Source organism: Ammospiza nelsoni, chromosome 2 (assembly GCF_027579445.1).
Source record: "Ammospiza nelsoni isolate bAmmNel1 chromosome 2, bAmmNel1.pri, whole genome shotgun sequence".
NCBI classification, from domain to species: domain Eukaryota; kingdom Metazoa; phylum Chordata; class Aves; order Passeriformes; family Passerellidae; genus Ammospiza; species Ammospiza nelsoni.
This window is the reverse complement of record NC_080634.1, coordinates 81,462,213-81,480,143: the sequence shown is the minus strand read 5'-3', so window position 1 is coordinate 81,480,143 and position 17,931 is coordinate 81,462,213. Positions and strand designations below refer to the sequence as shown.

Sequence of the window (17,931 nt, the reverse complement as noted above, 5' to 3'; positions counted from 1 at the left end):
GATTAGCAAGGCCTCCAACCTTGAGGCTTTCTCCAGCTCTAAGACTGCAAATCTTCTTTTAAATCTTTTCTTCATCAGGTGGTCTGTAGCAGACACCTACCACACTCATAATAAGTAACTACATATTAATATGTCACAGATGAATAATCAGATATATCATATGTAAATAATTGATCTGGCCTCCTGAATATTCCATTTAAACATCAGAATTTTTTTTTGTCCTCTACTGCCTCATTTACTGGTGAGAATAAAATGAAATACATTTTAATGAAAACACGCTATATTGAAAAAGAGCATGCTAAATTAATGTTGGTGAGCTGGCATCTGTGGTTGTTACTCTACCAGCCACTGATGCCATGGTTTAAAGATTCCTTTTTTATACTGGTCTTTTACCCCATAGCCTTTATTCCTAAGTATTATCCTAAACCAGATAAATTATCAATTCTTTACTGCTTCTCAAAATTCTTACCATGGAAACAAGTGAGAAAATTCAAAACAGTAAAAAATTCTATTATTACAGAATTACCACACACTTGCAATATCACCTGCATCTCAGAGACAGACACCTTCCAATACACCCTGCTTCTTCCAGAACAGATTAAGAAAGCGTCTATGCAGACACAAAGTACTTCAGGAACCATTTTTTTACTACTGAATTATAAGCACTGCCAGTAAGTGTTTACCAAAAAAAATTAAATGTTCTTCCTTTAGTTCCTCTGTCCCTACTTGATGTCTCCCAAAAATACAACAGTATAAGGTAAAAACAACAGCAAGGAGTGCTATAGATGGGTCACAAATAAGTACCTTTCTCTACAGAGAAAAACTGAAGTGATAAGCTCCTGAGCACTGATTTAAAAAAAAAAAAATAAGGGGAAAAAAAATTAAAATTTGGAAGCTTTCCTAACAAAGACAGCTTCCAGAAGATGCTCCTTCAATTTAGAGAGAAAGGCTCAAACAGAGCCTGAATCAGAGAAGCTGTTTAAAATCAGTGATCTAAACTATTGATATACAAATGTAAAAGGAGTGGGATTCAACTATTTATTTCTATTTTTTCCTTAGACTTCAACAGACAACAAGTGGAGTGCAAAGTGCCAGTCCAGCATATAAGAGTATTCCAAATTGTATGACAAATGCTGTTACACCAGCTCATTCAGCATTAAAGTAATAGCACAGCAAGAGTGCCTCTCTGCTTGAAGCACACAGATGTAGAAGAGCTCGATCTCAAAGTTGATGAGATGAAAGCTAGAGATGTGACACATGACTTGAATTTGTGTTCTGTTCTTGTTACTCCAGCTAATAATGCTACTTGCTGCCAGGCTGTCGACTATAGTGCTTTAATTAAGACCTCCTTCAGAATGCAGGGGTCATGCAAAATGAATGGAAACAGCATGCCAAATTCAGAGATGATGTACATTAGAGTAATTTACACTTCAATTAAACAGCACAATTTGCATAATAAGGGGCTGCAGTAAAGAGCTAGTAGCAGGGGTAGTAACCTAGATTTTACCTTAGGATTGTTTACACTTTTCTGCTCTGACCCCATCCTGTCATGTAGAAAGTACAGTGAATTATTCAAATAGCAACGTCCACTATCATCTCTCCTTACTGAGTCAACAAGCCATAAGCTTCAGAAGCAATGTTTTTCTGCAAGTGTCTAATAGAAACAGGAAATTTCTTTTGTTTATCAATTTTGGCAATGTCTTACTAGAGGGAGACCCCAAAGTCCTTAACTAATAACTGCACTTAGAACAAAAGAACCAGAACTGTAACATTATAGAACTATACTCAATGACGTTCCAGGTAATGGGGCAGAACAAGTTCTCATGATGTGACACATGCCACCACCAGCAGCCTTTCTACCCTTTTAAGGCATCATACCCAGCTGTAGGGACTTCCCTGTTGTAGAGATGAAAAGATCAGGTTTCCACATTACAGTTTGTATATATTTTAAAATCCTGAATATATATTGAATGATGTCATTCAAAGGTTTATATGAAGCTATAGCAGTTAATGATCCAACCCAAAATTATTCACAAGCTGAGAATTTGTCATCTTTTCCATGAGCCATATAAGACTTCACAAAGGTCAGAAGACAGTTGTAGAGTTATACCTGGTTTTAGGCAGCTATTTAGCACATTATATTTATCTAGGTTCCATCCACTCTCGTCACTGCACAGATAGGACTATTGCATGTGGGTTTCTCTTTCCTTCTGTTTATATTCTCCATTTTGTATCAACTGGAATCTACCACAGTTGATACAACAATCTGTATACAATGAGATGTTTGAGAGCAGCACAAACTGTGTATCACAAAAAGACACAGGAGATGCTCCAGAAAAGGATTAATTCTCTGCAGCAAGCACTGGCCAATGGCTCTGCTCTGTGGAGTCATCGCTGACCTTTGCTTTCAGACTTCAGGAGAGGGTATCTAGCATTACAGAACACAAGGGACTGAGTCACTGCCTTAGCTCACCACAAGGAATCTTTAAGAATGTATTGAACACTGTTGCTCTTCCACTAAGATAATCAAAATCTAATAATTTTAAATAGAGAAAAAAGGACAAAGGCATTGCTGTTGGTAAACTTTCAAAATTATACACAATTTTTTAATGAATGATTTAGTGTTTTGAAAATGGGCTTAGGGGTCTTTTCAAGAGCAACAGAAATCTTTTATGTAAAGAATCAAAACATCCCTTCATTTTTCAGTTAGCCCATGCTAGAGCACAAGTGTAAGGAGGAATTTCACCAATAACGAAATAGTTTAATTTTCTCCATGTGACAAATAAATAAAAGCAATTTTAGAGAAGATATTTAAATGCTAAAATACCAATAAGAATATTTTTCAGTTATCTGGCTTTGTAAATCTGCCATGGAATGGCTGCATTCACCAAGGGTAAGTGAGGAAAACAAGATTATTTTTTCAAAAAAACCCTCTCATCTATTATTCTCAAAACCTACTCTTTTTATTTTCAATTCTCTTCCTAAAGGCTTTTTTATTAAAACTATTTTTAAATCTGCTTTGTACCTGAAGGGAAAACTCAAGTGAGTGATGTGCATTTTAAAGAGAAAATGGTTTGTCTTTTCCCTTAATCCTGACAAAAATATAGTACCTCTTTATTTCAAACCATAATGATTTCTTGGTATGTCTTTTCCTTTATGTCTGACACTGGTCTTGATGTACAGTGTGTTCTTAAAAGTAACAGATTTCACTGTGAAAAAAGTGGAAGTTTTACATCTAAGCTAAAAGTCATGGAGCAAGTTAAAAAAAAAAAGCAACTCTCTTGAGAATAAGAGTATAAGAAGGAATTCTTCACTTTATATGAATGATGATGCCTAGAATCACTCCTCACCCTCAAAAGACTTTTGCAGGGAAAGTAATTTTTGGAAAGTACTTAATAGGTTTTTATTCCTAAAATTTTCTTGTAATCTTCTCTCACCTAATACATAGTCTTGTACATGATATAGACAATCTGATTGATGTAATAAAGAGAATTTATAATTGCCCTGCCTTTACAACACCATTTTAGCATGTAGACATTTTCCTTTGCTACTCAGCATGTCAATAGAAGCTTTCTCTCTCCTTCACCCACCGGAGCAGCTAAGAAATATAAGACTACAGTGTAATACTTTTCTGGCAGCCTCTCTAATATCCCCACATGCTGAGCAGCACCCATGAAACAGCTTGCTATTCTTGTGAGGGGGGAAAATCAGGAAGGGAATTACAGTCTGAAAACAAAGGTCGTTTCATCGACCCTCAGAAGAGCAAAATATAGAGTGAGAAATCATAATTTATTGCATTTTATAGAAAGTGATTACCTAATTGTGTTCCTCCTAACCTCTTTTCAGTTCTCTATAATTTTTAATACAACTTTTATATACGCTTGATACATTAAATGTTACAAACCCCCATTTTCTTTCCCTGTTCTTTCTTTTCTATACCTTTTTTCCTCTTGCTGAGATACATGACTGATAGTTAAGGGAATATAAGATTCCCAAAATCTGGGTGGGATGTGCCAATTCTTTTAGTTCCCATTGCTATAAACAACAAAAGTATCTAAATCTAAAAACAAAAAGTACAGATGAACAGAAAACATTCTTTAAGAAAACAATACATGGCAAAATCATAAAGTCATGCACCTGCATCTCTGAGAATTCTGTTGTGTATTCTATTCCATACAGGAACTGCCTTACCAAAAAATCCCACTAAATAAGGACATAAAGTACTCAACTACTTTGGCAGTACAGTGGATTACTGACCTGGGCAAGGATAACTGTTGTTGTACCATCATTTTCAAATGGAAAAGACAAAAATCTCCTTTTCCTTTTCAGACTCTCCTCATCACACAATCCTCTCTAAGGACATCAGAAAAATTGGGGATATTTTTACAATTCTATGGCGTTTCCCACTCCTGAAGACTTGAAATCAATTGTGTTTGATTGGAAAACCTTATTTTGATTCATCTGCTTGTATCACACTTCTTCCCATGACAGGTAGTGGGATTTCCAAATGGCACCAAATTTAACTATGCAAGTCCAATGACAATTTTTCATAGGAACTAACCCCTACTTCAGCAGTTCAGAAACATTCTTACACTTTTCTTTTATTCAAAGTATCATGGAAAAAAGGGAAATTCAAGGAGTCCAGGGTAAAAAAAATACACTGCCTAGTAAAACAAAGATGAGTAGACCAAAACATCTTCCCAATGTCTTAAACAAAATTGTTCATAGAACTAAAACAAGATACTGCTTTCCATTGTTAAATGGAAGTTTTCATGGGGAATTTTTTTTTTCAAGTCTGGAATTGCAGAATGACTTGTTCCTTCAATACAGCAGCTGTCTATCATATTATGTCCACCATCTGCATATGAGCCTTTTGCACTCCTTGAACACCTTAGTTATCTCTTCTTGTTTGGAAGTCAAAGTTCATTGAAAGCCACTATCAATTAGGCCTTTTTTTCCTATAGACACTGCTTTTGAAAATTTTGATCAACAGGTCACTCAAATTATTTCACCTGAAAATTATTTCACTGCCAGGATCTCAACAGCAGAACACTGCCAACATCATTAGGTGCTTATGCAGAAGGCCAAAAGAGTAGAATTGTCGTCATTAATGTTAAAATCTTTACATTTACTCTTATTATACTTAATTTTAAAAATTCAATATCATATTTATTCAAATTAAACTTGTTTTTATGATTTTTGTTCTTCCTCTGTCTTCACAGAGGACAATGCAACTAAATCATAGAACTGACACCAAGCTCTCAAGATACACAACTTTTCGGGAAGCAGATGAAAGAAGAGACATTCAACATCCATAAGGACAAGAAAAAAAATAAAAAAATAAATCAAAAGTCAATGCTCCTTTTTTTTAGTTATCATTCCTGCAAGCATGAAAAATAAAATGCAGTTAATTCTCTACAGATGCCCATTCTCCAACTAACTTGTAGCAAAAAAGTCTCTTGTAAAATTTTAGCAGAAAAAGAGAGAGACAATTAACTGGAAAACTGCAGCTTAGTTAAGAAAAGAGCAAGCAACTGTCTGTTAATACATAGTTCTTTTAAGATACTCCTAATGCTACATTTAGGAAGTAAATGAGCTGCTATACAATTACAGGGTGAAAATAGTGCAATTATCACAGAGATAACTTGGGTGAACAGCCTACAATTTCTGACTATGTTAGTATTAGTGAAAGAATAAATCACAAATGAACTGACATTAAGGGACAAATGCAGTAATCCAAGAGAAGCTTTAGGCCTTTCCCAGAAAATATATAAATTCATAACAACTTCAATTACCAGTTCTGGAAATATTCTGTCTTGTATTTACTTTTCTCTCCTCTCTGCAGAAAACCACATTTCACACAGTGACAGAGGAAAATTAGCAGGTCCTTTTCCTTCTGAGAAAAATTGCTTGCAATGTATCTTTTATGTGTGTGCATGACTTAGTGTATATTTTTAGTCAAAGCTCTTGAAGAGGCTACAGTGTCACAAAGAAATGCTTTCAAATGAAAAGCCAACAGCCAACTAGCAAACTGCACTGAAGCGTGACTGTATTTTATAGAAGTCAGTCCTGCACTTAATGGGAGTTTGTTAGTCAGAGTAAATCCAAACAGTCTTTATCACAATGGTGCCACGACATTTTACACAGGCTGAAAATCTCATGCTGCTTTTGTCAAAAAATGTGCAGACTAAATCCATATTTTTAATGTATCTTTATTAAAGACTTAACTATGGCAATTTTCAAAGCACCCTTGAAAACCTCCAAAATAAATGTTAAGGCATGTGAAATAAAACACAAAGCAGGAAAAATAGGTGACCTCTGTATTCTTCTCCTCCCTCCTCCTAAATCACAAGTTATACAGGTGTGATTCATGAACAGTAAGCTAAGAAGGCACACATTTTTCATTACTAGTAATACTGGACATATATAAAAATTCTTTTAATGGAAGTACATTTAAAGGGCATGAAAATTCTTCCAGAAATGTGCTTACCTCTTCCAGAGCAAGGTAAATTGGAATTTCCTTGACATTTCTTAGCACTTTCTTCAACTGACATTGGACACGAATCTGGATGTTCACACTTTTTCCCAGTCCATCCTTCTTTACAGTCACATCTTCCACAATTACACTGTCCATGACCTTTATAATGAATACAATTCAAGATTAACCTCCATTCTGATGAGGTATAAAAAACTCTTAATTGGATGAACTTTATCACAGTTGGGGCTTCATTCAGTAATGAGATTAGCAAAAAATACAACCAATCCATTATACCTACTTTTGTTTCTGAAAATAGCACTGTCTACCATTCCATTTGAGCCATATTCCCCTTTCTGTTTTTTTCCTTAAGGGATGTTTAGCCACTCAGCACATGATCTAATGCAAAAAGGGTGGAATAGAGATTAAAAATACACATTTTACCACCATTTGGAAATGTGGAATGTCATAAGGCAATATTTAATTTATTTTTATGTTGTTTTCTACCATGGTTGCAGCATATTCCCTAAGAAATATATCAATACCATCCTTTATCTACTTGCAATCAACATGATCCACTAGAGACAACCATTGTCTCATAAATTCCAAGCCTCAAACCAGTGTCTGCTACTAAACAGTGAAAAATAATAAAGTTTTGAAATATTGGCCATTCTCATTTCAGTAGGACAATTAGATGTGTTGTTTGGTATCTTACAGCATGTCTGAGACTATTCCCTGCACATATATTTCCTTCATATAAAAGCAAACATATGGAATTTTTCTTGAGCTTTTCTCAAGAAAAGCTAAAAGAAAAAGATAATTGTCGTTCTATCTCTTTATGCTCTTTGCAAAAAGCATTGAGATTCTGGCAATGCAAAATGTTCCTAAGAAAAGTCTGAGAATCAGCAAAAAAATATTCCTTGTCATAAAATCAAATATCTATTTTCATGAGCTCAGACAGCAGTTTAGATCTCTCACCATTTTCACACAGTCGTCATTCATTGGACACACGACCAAAGCATTGCTCCAATGTCCATTTTTCTATCCATGTTCTTCTTGAAAACCATAGTAACAGAGGTTTATATCTCTTTTTAACCATATTTGCCCTTTAGTACCAATTTATAAAACATATTTGTTTATTAGCTCACAAGGAGAAAATGGGAGGAAGCAGTCATTCTAGGAGTCATCAGATTACTTCCCAAAATGTAAGTCTTATTAATTGCACAAAATAACTTTTCTTTACATTAGTTGTTTTCCGTGAAAAGCATTACAGGCTTCCTCTGGTTTAGAGGATGAGTTCAGATTAGAATACAAGGAAGAAATTCTTTACTGTGGGGATGGTGAGGCTCTGGAACAAGCTGCCTGGAGAAGCTGTGGATGCCCACCCCTGGAAATACTCAAGGGATGCCTGGATGGGGATTTGAGGAACCCAGTCTACTGGAGGGTGTCCCTGCAGAGAAGGAGTCCCTGGCAGTGGTTGAAACCAGATGATTTTTAAGGTTTCTTCCAACACAAACCATTCTCTGGTCCCATAATTCTTTCCTTTGCTTTCATGTGTACCTGCTGACAGGTTATGAATTGGATTTATGATCCCTGACCCAGAGAGATACTTATGGGAGGATTAGGTACTTTCATACAATAGTTTCTTTGTTAAAGCCACAGCAAAGGAACTAATGAAATGTGTGACCAGACAAATTTTCTTAATGGAAGCATGTTTTCTTTCTGTGTCAATTCATGAGAGTTATTATCTCTTTAAATGAAGATGATCACTTTAATGTCAAGAAGACTTCTGAAAGACAATAATTCGGGAACATTCTGAATGGCACTTCAGGTGTTAAAAGAAGGCATCCAGTAGTCAGTATGATATACTGTGAAATAAAGTCACCTCAAGCCATATGAAGCTTCTGCAGGGAGCTGCCCTCATGTGATGTTAAATCCTCACATCAGGGCTGTCAATTCCTGTTATTTTATTTTATTGAATAAACATAGAATTTAATTCAGTCACAGTGAAGCTCTTTACATGAAAACAGGATTTCCTATAATTTCTCCATGCTACTCAGGACAAAGTGGTTCCCTGTCTCTACCTATTAGGTAGACAGAACAAGACAAGAAAATTTTGTATAATCTCTTTTTGATGAAGGTTTTAAGAGAGATGGATTATTTTCCCTAATCTAACTAATCACTCTTGGATTCATCCCAATTCAATTTAAAAATAATTGTAAGAAACAATGAGGTTATTTTTCAGATACACCTAATGTATGTACACTTCGTGCAATAAATATTTATTACATATAAGCAATTAAAACATCTGTCCCACTGCAATTCCTCTACTAAATCTTTGATTTAATTGCAGATTCTGCCTGACTACCACAATAAACCAAAATTAAAAGTTATGAATCTTTCCTATTTCTGAAACAGGACGAAACAGCAGGACTAGAAGATATTGTTAACACTGCTTCATGTGCAAATGAATTTTTTTGCAAATCTATTTTAGGAAAGTATACTTGGATGGCCAGCTAAGACTAAATTAGGGTTTTCTAAAACATAATGGAAAGGAAATGGATAAAAATAATTAGTACTAAAATTTGATGAGGAGACGGAAAAACGAAATCAGACTAGAGTTTTAGTCACTTCAAGAAAGCCATATGAGTCCTTACTTTCATATCTAAGTTTTCTTCATTTACAGTTATATCTGTGTAAAAAGACCAATGTACCAGTCCTTACTCCAATGCCAAATGGCAAAGTCTTCCCCCAATCTCATTTGTAACTAACTGTACTTCCTTACCCTCTGCTTTCTTACAACCATTACCATGCTGGGCAGCAGCAGCTGCAAAGGCAATATTGTCCAGGAAAGGGGAGTTCAAGCATGACTTTTTCAGTTTCACAGCATTAGTTGTAGATGACAAGGTTTGATTTAATTTAATTAGGTTTGAAACCCTTGTGTTCACCATTAACTACAGAATGCATTTACCTTGTTGATTTGTAGCTTTGCATTCCTTAGCTGATGCTGATATTTTGATCAGTCCCTGTGTGCTAAAATCCCTGGCAGCAACACAGTGATACATTCAAAAACTGACAACCTACTCAATCTTCCTGCTGCTCTCATAACTTTGTGACTGCACACAGCTCTACATCATTCCAGTCTATTCATTAAATAAACCCTTAAATAAACATATAGTATCTGCAAGTGGTTGAACAGTAACTAGTAAATTAAGTCACTGAAGGTTTTTGGAAAAGCTTGTTTTCCCCCATTTTATTAGCTAGTGATTCCCTAAATTTATTAAAAACAAAACAAAACAATCACAAAAAAAAAAAAAAAAAAAAAAAAAAAAAAACCACAAAAAAAGCCCCACAACTGTTGTGAAACTTTCAACTCCAATCATCTTTCTGTGGGACACATCTCACTCTAGGAATAGGATGAAATTATACCACATCATTATTGTCCTTGATGTGACTGCATTCTTCCTGTTATTAATTAGGCCAGACCAGATTTCTACAGGATGCATTGAAGCTGACAACCTCCAATCTGTAAAGTCCCTTTGAAATCACATCCATTTGCTTTTGCAGAATTCCTGTGTGTACAAATTGCATGCTGTGTGTTGAACAAAGTCCTTCTCTCCTGCCTAGTATTAGTATCATTATTAGTATCCACAGAAAATTGCATGCAAGGTCTCTCTCAGAGTCTCAGCCTTTGTTAGCTGATACATAGAACATCTAAACAGCAAACCCATGGTTGGATGGATGGATGGCTGGACAGATGTAAACTGTTTTGAATACAATGCTCTTCAGTCCAAGTAGAAGAAAAAGGAAGATGGATGTGTCTAAGATGTACAGTCTGGGCTACAGCTACAGAAGTGCAGCTGGGCCACATATTCATATTTTTCAAGTATTGATGCTCTACTTGGTCTCATGTCAATTTGTATTCTCAGGGGACTGTTTTTCACTGACTCATTTATTTACTCTTCCTTGAATTTCTTCTTCTTGATTATCATCTATCTCTCTGTCATACAAAATGAAATAAACACAGTCTGATCTGATGAACTTTCAAACTCAAATTTTCCCAAAAAAGGATACACCTATATTTTAAATTTTCAACCATTATCCAATTCATGTTAGGTTAAACTGAACACAAGGATATTAGAAGAAACTAAAAGATTCTTCCTAAAATAATCTAATTTTTACAGAATTTTGTTACATGGCATGGAAAAAAATACATTATTACGTCTTTAATTTTAAAAGCCCCCTCCTGCTCCCCAAGCTTGGTATATTTTAAAATAGGAAAATGAGAGTTGGAGCACTAGGGAAGAGGAAGATCAGACCAGTTGGAAGGTATTTTATAAAACTACACCTAAGTCCCCTTTACACACAAACCTTACCTGAACAGAAGTCATCAGAATATCTATCATATACTGCTTTGCAGTTTCTTTCATCACACTCACAAGTATCTCCATGAATATCGCCCCAGTCACCAGTTGGGTCCACATCATGGCATGTACATTCCCCACATACACATGTGCCTAAAAATGTAAAAAAAAAATTACAATAAAAAAAAAGGCAGAGATAGAAGATTAATGTGTAATTTAGAGTAACAGCACTTTGATTACAGGAATTTACAGTTGTGAATTTTCAGCGCTCACAGAAATGCAATTTCAAAGCTGCAAGTGATAATCTTGAGTGTGTGCTCATCTTCTATAATTTGAAACCTTCTATGGTTATTTAGTAGCAATACTTTAAACAAAAAAATTGGCTTCCTCTTCATGTTTCTTTTTTGCTGTCGAGCCTTGCTAGGAGTCAACAAGAAATGTAGCTCACAGAACAATTGTACATCTTTGACATCAACAGTAATTTGCCTTGTCAGTAATGACAATAAAAATCAATTCTGTTTAAATGACTTGGGCTTGGGCACAAGGGATAATTAATGGTTGTTAAAGCATAAACATTTAAACTACAAGAGAATCCAAATTAACACAGCTGAAAATGTCTAGGAAGTCATTCTTTACCTAAGAAGAACAGCAGCACAGATCTACATGAAAGAATATTCCTCCACTTTCCCAAGTCAATATTCAGGGCCACACCCTGTTGCTTACAATAAGAAGAAATGTGAATAACAGAAAACAAATTTGCATATTTTACTAATATGCAGAGAATATGAACCCTACTTATTTAGGAAAATCTTAGCAAAAACCCCCATCAACAACAACAACTTTCCATATTCAGAAATCCAAATATGCTTTAGGGCAACACACTCACTGCATTTTTTGAGATGCTAACAGGCTCATAAAACCAGCCTGACCTTACTGAATGCATGCAGTTCATTTCTTGCAGAGTGGCTTCACCTTCTGCTACTCTGCCAACACATTTGTCATTGTATTTAGGTTACTCTAAACAATATAACGTGTTTGAGGACAACAGGACAGGATGACTAAACAGTACACTTAGATATGGGCATATTCTCTAATAAAAGGAGAAGGTTTACACAACCCAGCATGCATGACTTGAGCAGAAAGAGCTACAGCACTATATAATGCTAAGAACCCTGAGACAGCCCTCAAGAAACTTGTGCCTAATTTTTTATACTTTAACCATTTAGTGGCATTACTAAAGAAGAGAAAAACCATCCAATCAACCAACCAAACCAGGAAATGCCTCTGGAGAGTGATTAATCCTCCCAGAAACAACTTCAAATTAATTTAGATCAGCTGTCCTGGATGTCAGAATGCAGAACATAATCTCATCAAAGTTTAAAAATCTAAATTTTCACATGTGGTCTAAACTGTTTGGCTAGTAGTGCAGGGGAAAAGATAAAAACATCTTAGCACTGAAGGAGGGTGGGTAGCAAGGTTAGCCTCAATATTTGATTTTTAGAAGGCTCAAGACTGGCAAGATGAACTATACTTATATCACAAGATATAAACACAAAACTGGGTAAGTAGGACTAAATGGAGCAGAAATACTTTGCTGGAAAGCAACTTGACATTGTCAGAAGCCTACAAAACTCTTATGAAGATAAAATCACAACTAAATGAGAGGCTAAAGGTATGAAAGTATCACACAAATGTACCTTTGCATTGGAGGTTGCAGCTACTCAGAGCATCAGCTATGCTATTCACATAATTTCTCCTATTGCAATGCCAGTTTAAAGAAATAATCACACATTAAAATTTCAAATTTGATTAAAAGCTTGCTTTGACGAGAAATTCTTTGCCAAGAAATTACTTTCTCAGTGCAAAGAAAGCAACTGATATGATGACACTTTAATACCTATTATTTCCAGAACTACACGAAAATTTTATGCTGAAGTCTCGAGACTAAATGAACCTACATGATCTCTGTATTTCAGCCAAACTTTCAATTTGAACCTAATTACAAGAAGAGAGGTTTCTAAATGCTCTCAGGATGATTGGATGTTCACAATACAGCAGGTTTTGCCAGCAGAGATGCTTTTAAGAGAAGTATCTATGTGACTCTTGCTTATGTACTACTATAATTATTCTGGTTTATTGCCAAAAGAACATGCTATTTTTTTAACTCCTTGGTCACAGCAGCTAGTGCAAAGCAACCCTATTTTGTGGGGTTTTTTTTTCCCAAAATGGCAAAATTAGACAGAAGTATAAATTAAAATTCAAATTCCAAAACTGTGTGCAGAGAAAACCTTATGTAGTTAGAAAAACTGTGTGAAGTCCATACATTCCACAGCATTGTTACTGAACATTTCACAGGTGTTTTTTTTAATTGTAGTGGAAATTAAATGCTTTGTGTTTTCACTTTCCCCATTCCATTGTGGGTCTTAAGTCTTCTTTAAGAGTGAATTGACATACAGTTCTGTGACCTTACGGCACCAATCTGTTTAAAGTCAAAGATCTGGTAATATTTATTTTGCAAGGCAGGTCTCTTAAATAACAAATTATCCTTCTCAGTCTTATTACAAAAATAAAGAATGAGAACAACTTGAGTTTACTTAATCAAGAAGTAGATGTGAATATGTGTAAGTTTATACCTAAACACAGGTAACTACCCAGTTGGAAGTGTATATCCAGAGCTGAAATAGGTGAGAACAAGTAGAAACTCTCAGCAAACACAATCTACGTCCCACTGTACAGAATGAATAGAGTGAAATAAAAGCCAACTATATAAACATCTCTAGAAGGTCCATGAAAATGACACACCTCTGTTGCTGCAGATTTTGCCATCTGGGGATGTGCATCTCTTCTTGATCTCCCAGGGGGTGATGTCACACTGGAATTCACATTTATCTCCATGCCAACCAGCCTCACAGTAACAGTTTCCACAGTAACACTTTCCATGGCCTTAAGCCAAAACAAATTTTGTACAGTGAGAAAGAGGCATGTTTTTAAAAGGCATTAACAATTTCACTATTTTGATCTTTTCTTTTAAAAACTTTTACCGCTAGATTCAGAATAGAAACAATTTATAGTCCATGTATGAATACATAAAATCAGACAAAAGATATCTAAACTACACTTTTCCCCACTATTTTAGAGCCAGTTTTCCTTTAACCATAGATTAAATCTAATCAATAAACACTAACTGACACCATAATTTTTATACTTTTAGTTTATTTTTTTTTACTTTATGGGCAAATTTTAAGACCGTAATAATTAAAATTTAAGTACAGCTTTACACATCAAGGTAGGACACATACTTGGCATGTCTAATAACACATTATGTGTTCTTGACTCCTCAACTAGTTGCAGTAAAGACATCTTGATTTTTTACACACCAACATGTTGTATATAGCTTCCCTTCTTCTTCCCCTCTGTCAAGAAGATTTTTGAACATGGCTAAACCAGTTCATTAAGGAAAATTATTTTCAAAATTAATCTTTCAGATGTTCATTTAACAATACATACATATCCCAAAAAAGATGACTGCATCATTCAAGTCTGGGTTAAACCAGCTCCAGAATATTTTCATCTGCTAAGGTGTGCCCTTGTGCCATGTGCTTCACAGCATAAAGCTTTTAAATTAAGTAGTTGCAATTCTTACTAATCTAAGAGCTCCCGAATCTGGACTTCAGAGGACCATTCTGCATACTCTCATTTAAAATCCCTACTTAATCCCAGGATTTAAAAAAAAAAAAAGTTCTTTTCACCTTCAAAGGCCCTTAAACAAATAGAATTTATTTTGTTGTCTGTGGAAGGAAAAGACAGAGAAAGATTTGCCACAAGTACTCTCTTCAGACACACACACATGCACAGGAAGCACTACCACCAGATATGAATAGCCTAGGAGCAGACTGGAACACTCTTGTGGGCATATGGACACAATCTGCACGTGTGTAGCTTGAGCAATGTTTGTAGCACCTTCCAGCTCAAAGACAAGCCTCCTTCTCAACACAGGCAACAGCATTATAATGCCATAAATGGTGTGTATTGCACAATACTTGACTGCAGGTTCCTGACTTATAATGACATGAAAGAACAGTTTGAATTTTCGTTGCTTTTCTGTCTATCAGCAGAGTTAATTTCATCTTATTTTTTTGCCTTTCCTATCACAGATGAAATTCATTATTCATTCCTTTCTCTTCTTATCTTCCTGATTCTGAGTTATCATCCTACATTTATTCCTGATATTTTTAATTTTTGCTTCCTTGACAGAATTCCTAATAATCTATGTTCTTGTTTGTTTTTTGGGGTTTTTTTTCTATATGTTCTCCATTCTGCTCTCTCTTATCTGTGTCACAAAGCATTCACATTCTTCATATATATTCTACTGAAGACAGACGCACTAAGCTATGAATTACCTTAGTGATTTATCTTGTACAATTCTCTTTGCAGTTCTTCCAAAAAGAGGAGAATGTCACAGGATTTATTTGTTCTTTAACCTTATGGTTCGCTCATTTTTACATCTGAAATTTGCACTTAGAATTTGCAGTGTGAAGTCTTGCAAATAGAGGTACTTTTATTTTAAGCCATAAATTCGGTAAAGATATTTTGTAGAACCATGCAGTTAAATAATAGCCTGTATTAATCATCACTTTTCTTGCGCTCATTAAGATACATACCTGTACAAATCTCTCCTGTTTCATCATCAATGCATTCTCTGTCATCACATTCACAAAATTTGCCATATACCAGTCCATTTTCTTCTGAGTTAGCACATTGGCACCTGCCACACTGACATGTGCCTGTAAACATTTAAGAGACGTTACCCAATGACTGCAGATTATAGAAAATATGAGTTTCGTTAGTGTGTCAGAGATGGCACATATTTTATTTCTGAGAAGGCTGAAATCTAAAGATCGTCCACACAAATAAAGACAGACAGAAATTATCCATATCAACAAAAAGCCTAATTTTAGCTGTGTTTCTAAGCCTAATCTTAGCTGTGATAGAGCATTCAAGTGCCGTTGAAGTGTAAAGCTGTTTTTTTCACAGTGTAAACCACACACAAAAAAACCCCAAAACCAAACAAGCAAAAAAAACCTACCAAAAAACTTTCTGACATAATGAAAAGCCAGAGCACTCAGGCAATGCAGCAAAAGATGCAAATGGATTTGTAAACAGATCTCTCTTGTATCACGCCTCATCATGTCACAAATTTGCTCCCAGACTTCAATGACAGTGTTAGTAGCAGATCAAAAAGCAATCCCAGCAATACAAAATACAGCCCATCAAAGTTAGCCAAACTCCCTAGTCAGTCTCATTGAATTCCTGTCCTGTTTAATACCAGCAAAAGCAAAACCATTTATTCTTCTCATGATGCCACAAACACTTCCCCCTTAGCTACTTAGAGTGGCTGTTATGATCATTTTCCTGTGAAGACTGGGGCCACTTCTAACCAAGGAAAGAGGCTCTTTTTTAAGAAGTTTGACTAAGTACAGTGAGATATACTTATTTTTGAAAGTCAGTTTCTCATTTAGCTATCTCTCATGGCTCTCTCGATAGCAAGTTTCATACATCTGTTGTTAGACATTAAGTGTATCATTTACTCAGTGTGCTGCATGCTAATAGTTTTATGTTAAAATGTTTTCTTACCCCGTTCTACCTTTTAACAAGTCCCACAAATCCTTGGGATTTTTTGCTCATGTCAGCAACTAACTTGTGAGAAATTTACTTGTATGAAAATGTGTGGATTCCAACAGAAATTAAAGACCAGCAATGGTGAGCAAAAGTGGCATTCTTAAAACATTTTTCCACTTGGAGGTCAATGTAATGGAAAAACCAGAAGGCAATTTCTGGTCTCAAAACTTAATTGGTAGAAAATGCCCTTTAAAATGGTACCATTCTTCAATAAAGTCTTCTAAAATGCCATTTGGTTTTCCTCTGAATTTTTTTTTTCAAGGAAAAGACCTTTTTAAGTTAGGATGCTTATAAAACTAAACAATTAGAGTATAGAGTGTTACCAAATCAGAATAGTGAAGATGGAAATGCTCCTTTAAATGATTCAACGCATCTTCTACAACTGATTTTAATAATCACAGGTATAATTCAAAAGTGTCTCAAAAAATTGCACAGCTTTTTAATGTCCAGGAAAAATATTTGAAATGCCATTTCTGGATTCTGTAAACACAAACACTTGATAGAAGTTACATCACTTCCAGTGTTAATGCCATTGCAACAACATTCTGATGAGAAAAATAAATTGCACAGTTGCAGTTGCATCAACTCACAACAGCTGTGGATAAATCACAGTACTATAGTAGGTGTTCCTAATCAGTGTACATTATATGCACAGAAATAAGCCTATGGGAAAATTAAACATTTTAGTACACCTACAGTTTCTCTGGGTCTCACGGAACATACTATACAAAAGTACTAGTTAGAAATGACAGTGATTCTCAAGATAACACCGGGAGAGCACTAAAGTATCAAAAGCAACAAAAGACATCTTACCTGCACCAGAACAGATGATATCTTGAGAATTCTTGCACATTTCATTGCTTTTCTTCCTTGTAAGATTGCAAGTAGCTGGATACTGACAAGCTTCACCGTACCAGCCTTCATCACATTTGCACTTCCCACAGTCACACTTTCCATGGCCTAGCAAAGGAAGGAAAGAGTGTGTCAAGACCCTTCTTTCCTCATTCAGAAAGTGGTATTTTCTTATCCAGCTTTTAAAATAGATTCCATCAATTACATCTTTAAATGAACATGACTAACAGATTAACTTAACAGAGTTCATAGGCATTTAAAAATAGCAGGGAGACAGCCAGCAGCACATGGCTCCACCAAGGGCAAGGCCTGCGTGACCAACTTGCGCCATTCTATGATGGAATGACTACATCAGTGGACAAGGGAAGAGCCACAGATATCATTTATCTGAACTTCTGTAGAGCATTAGACACAGTTGCCCACAACATCCTTCTCTAAACTGGAGAGAGATGGATTTGATGGGTGAGGTGTTAGGTGCACAAGGACTTGGCTGGGGGTCACACTGAGAGTCCTGGAGGACACCACTGACAGGGGGAGTCCCTCAGGGATCTGTACTGCGAC

At 35.6% G+C, this 17,931-nt stretch overlaps 1 protein-coding gene across 1 annotated transcript in view; it reads right to left on the bottom strand.

Moving 5' to 3' along the window:
- The window catches only part of ITGBL1 (integrin subunit beta like 1), a 123,747-nt gene that overhangs the window by 51,736 nt on the left and 54,080 nt on the right, over positions 1 to 17,931 (bottom strand). Inside the window, exons 3-7 of the mRNA XM_059493447.1 lie at positions 17,332 to 17,478; positions 15,501 to 15,623; positions 13,642 to 13,782; positions 10,852 to 10,992; positions 6,491 to 6,637 (exon numbers count right to left, since the gene is read on the bottom strand). Coding sequence (XP_059349430.1) covers positions 6,491 to 6,637; positions 10,852 to 10,992; positions 13,642 to 13,782; positions 15,501 to 15,623; positions 17,332 to 17,478 — 699 coding nt within the window. The remainder of the gene's footprint in view (positions 1 to 6,490; positions 6,638 to 10,851; positions 10,993 to 13,641; positions 13,783 to 15,500; positions 15,624 to 17,331; positions 17,479 to 17,931) is intronic.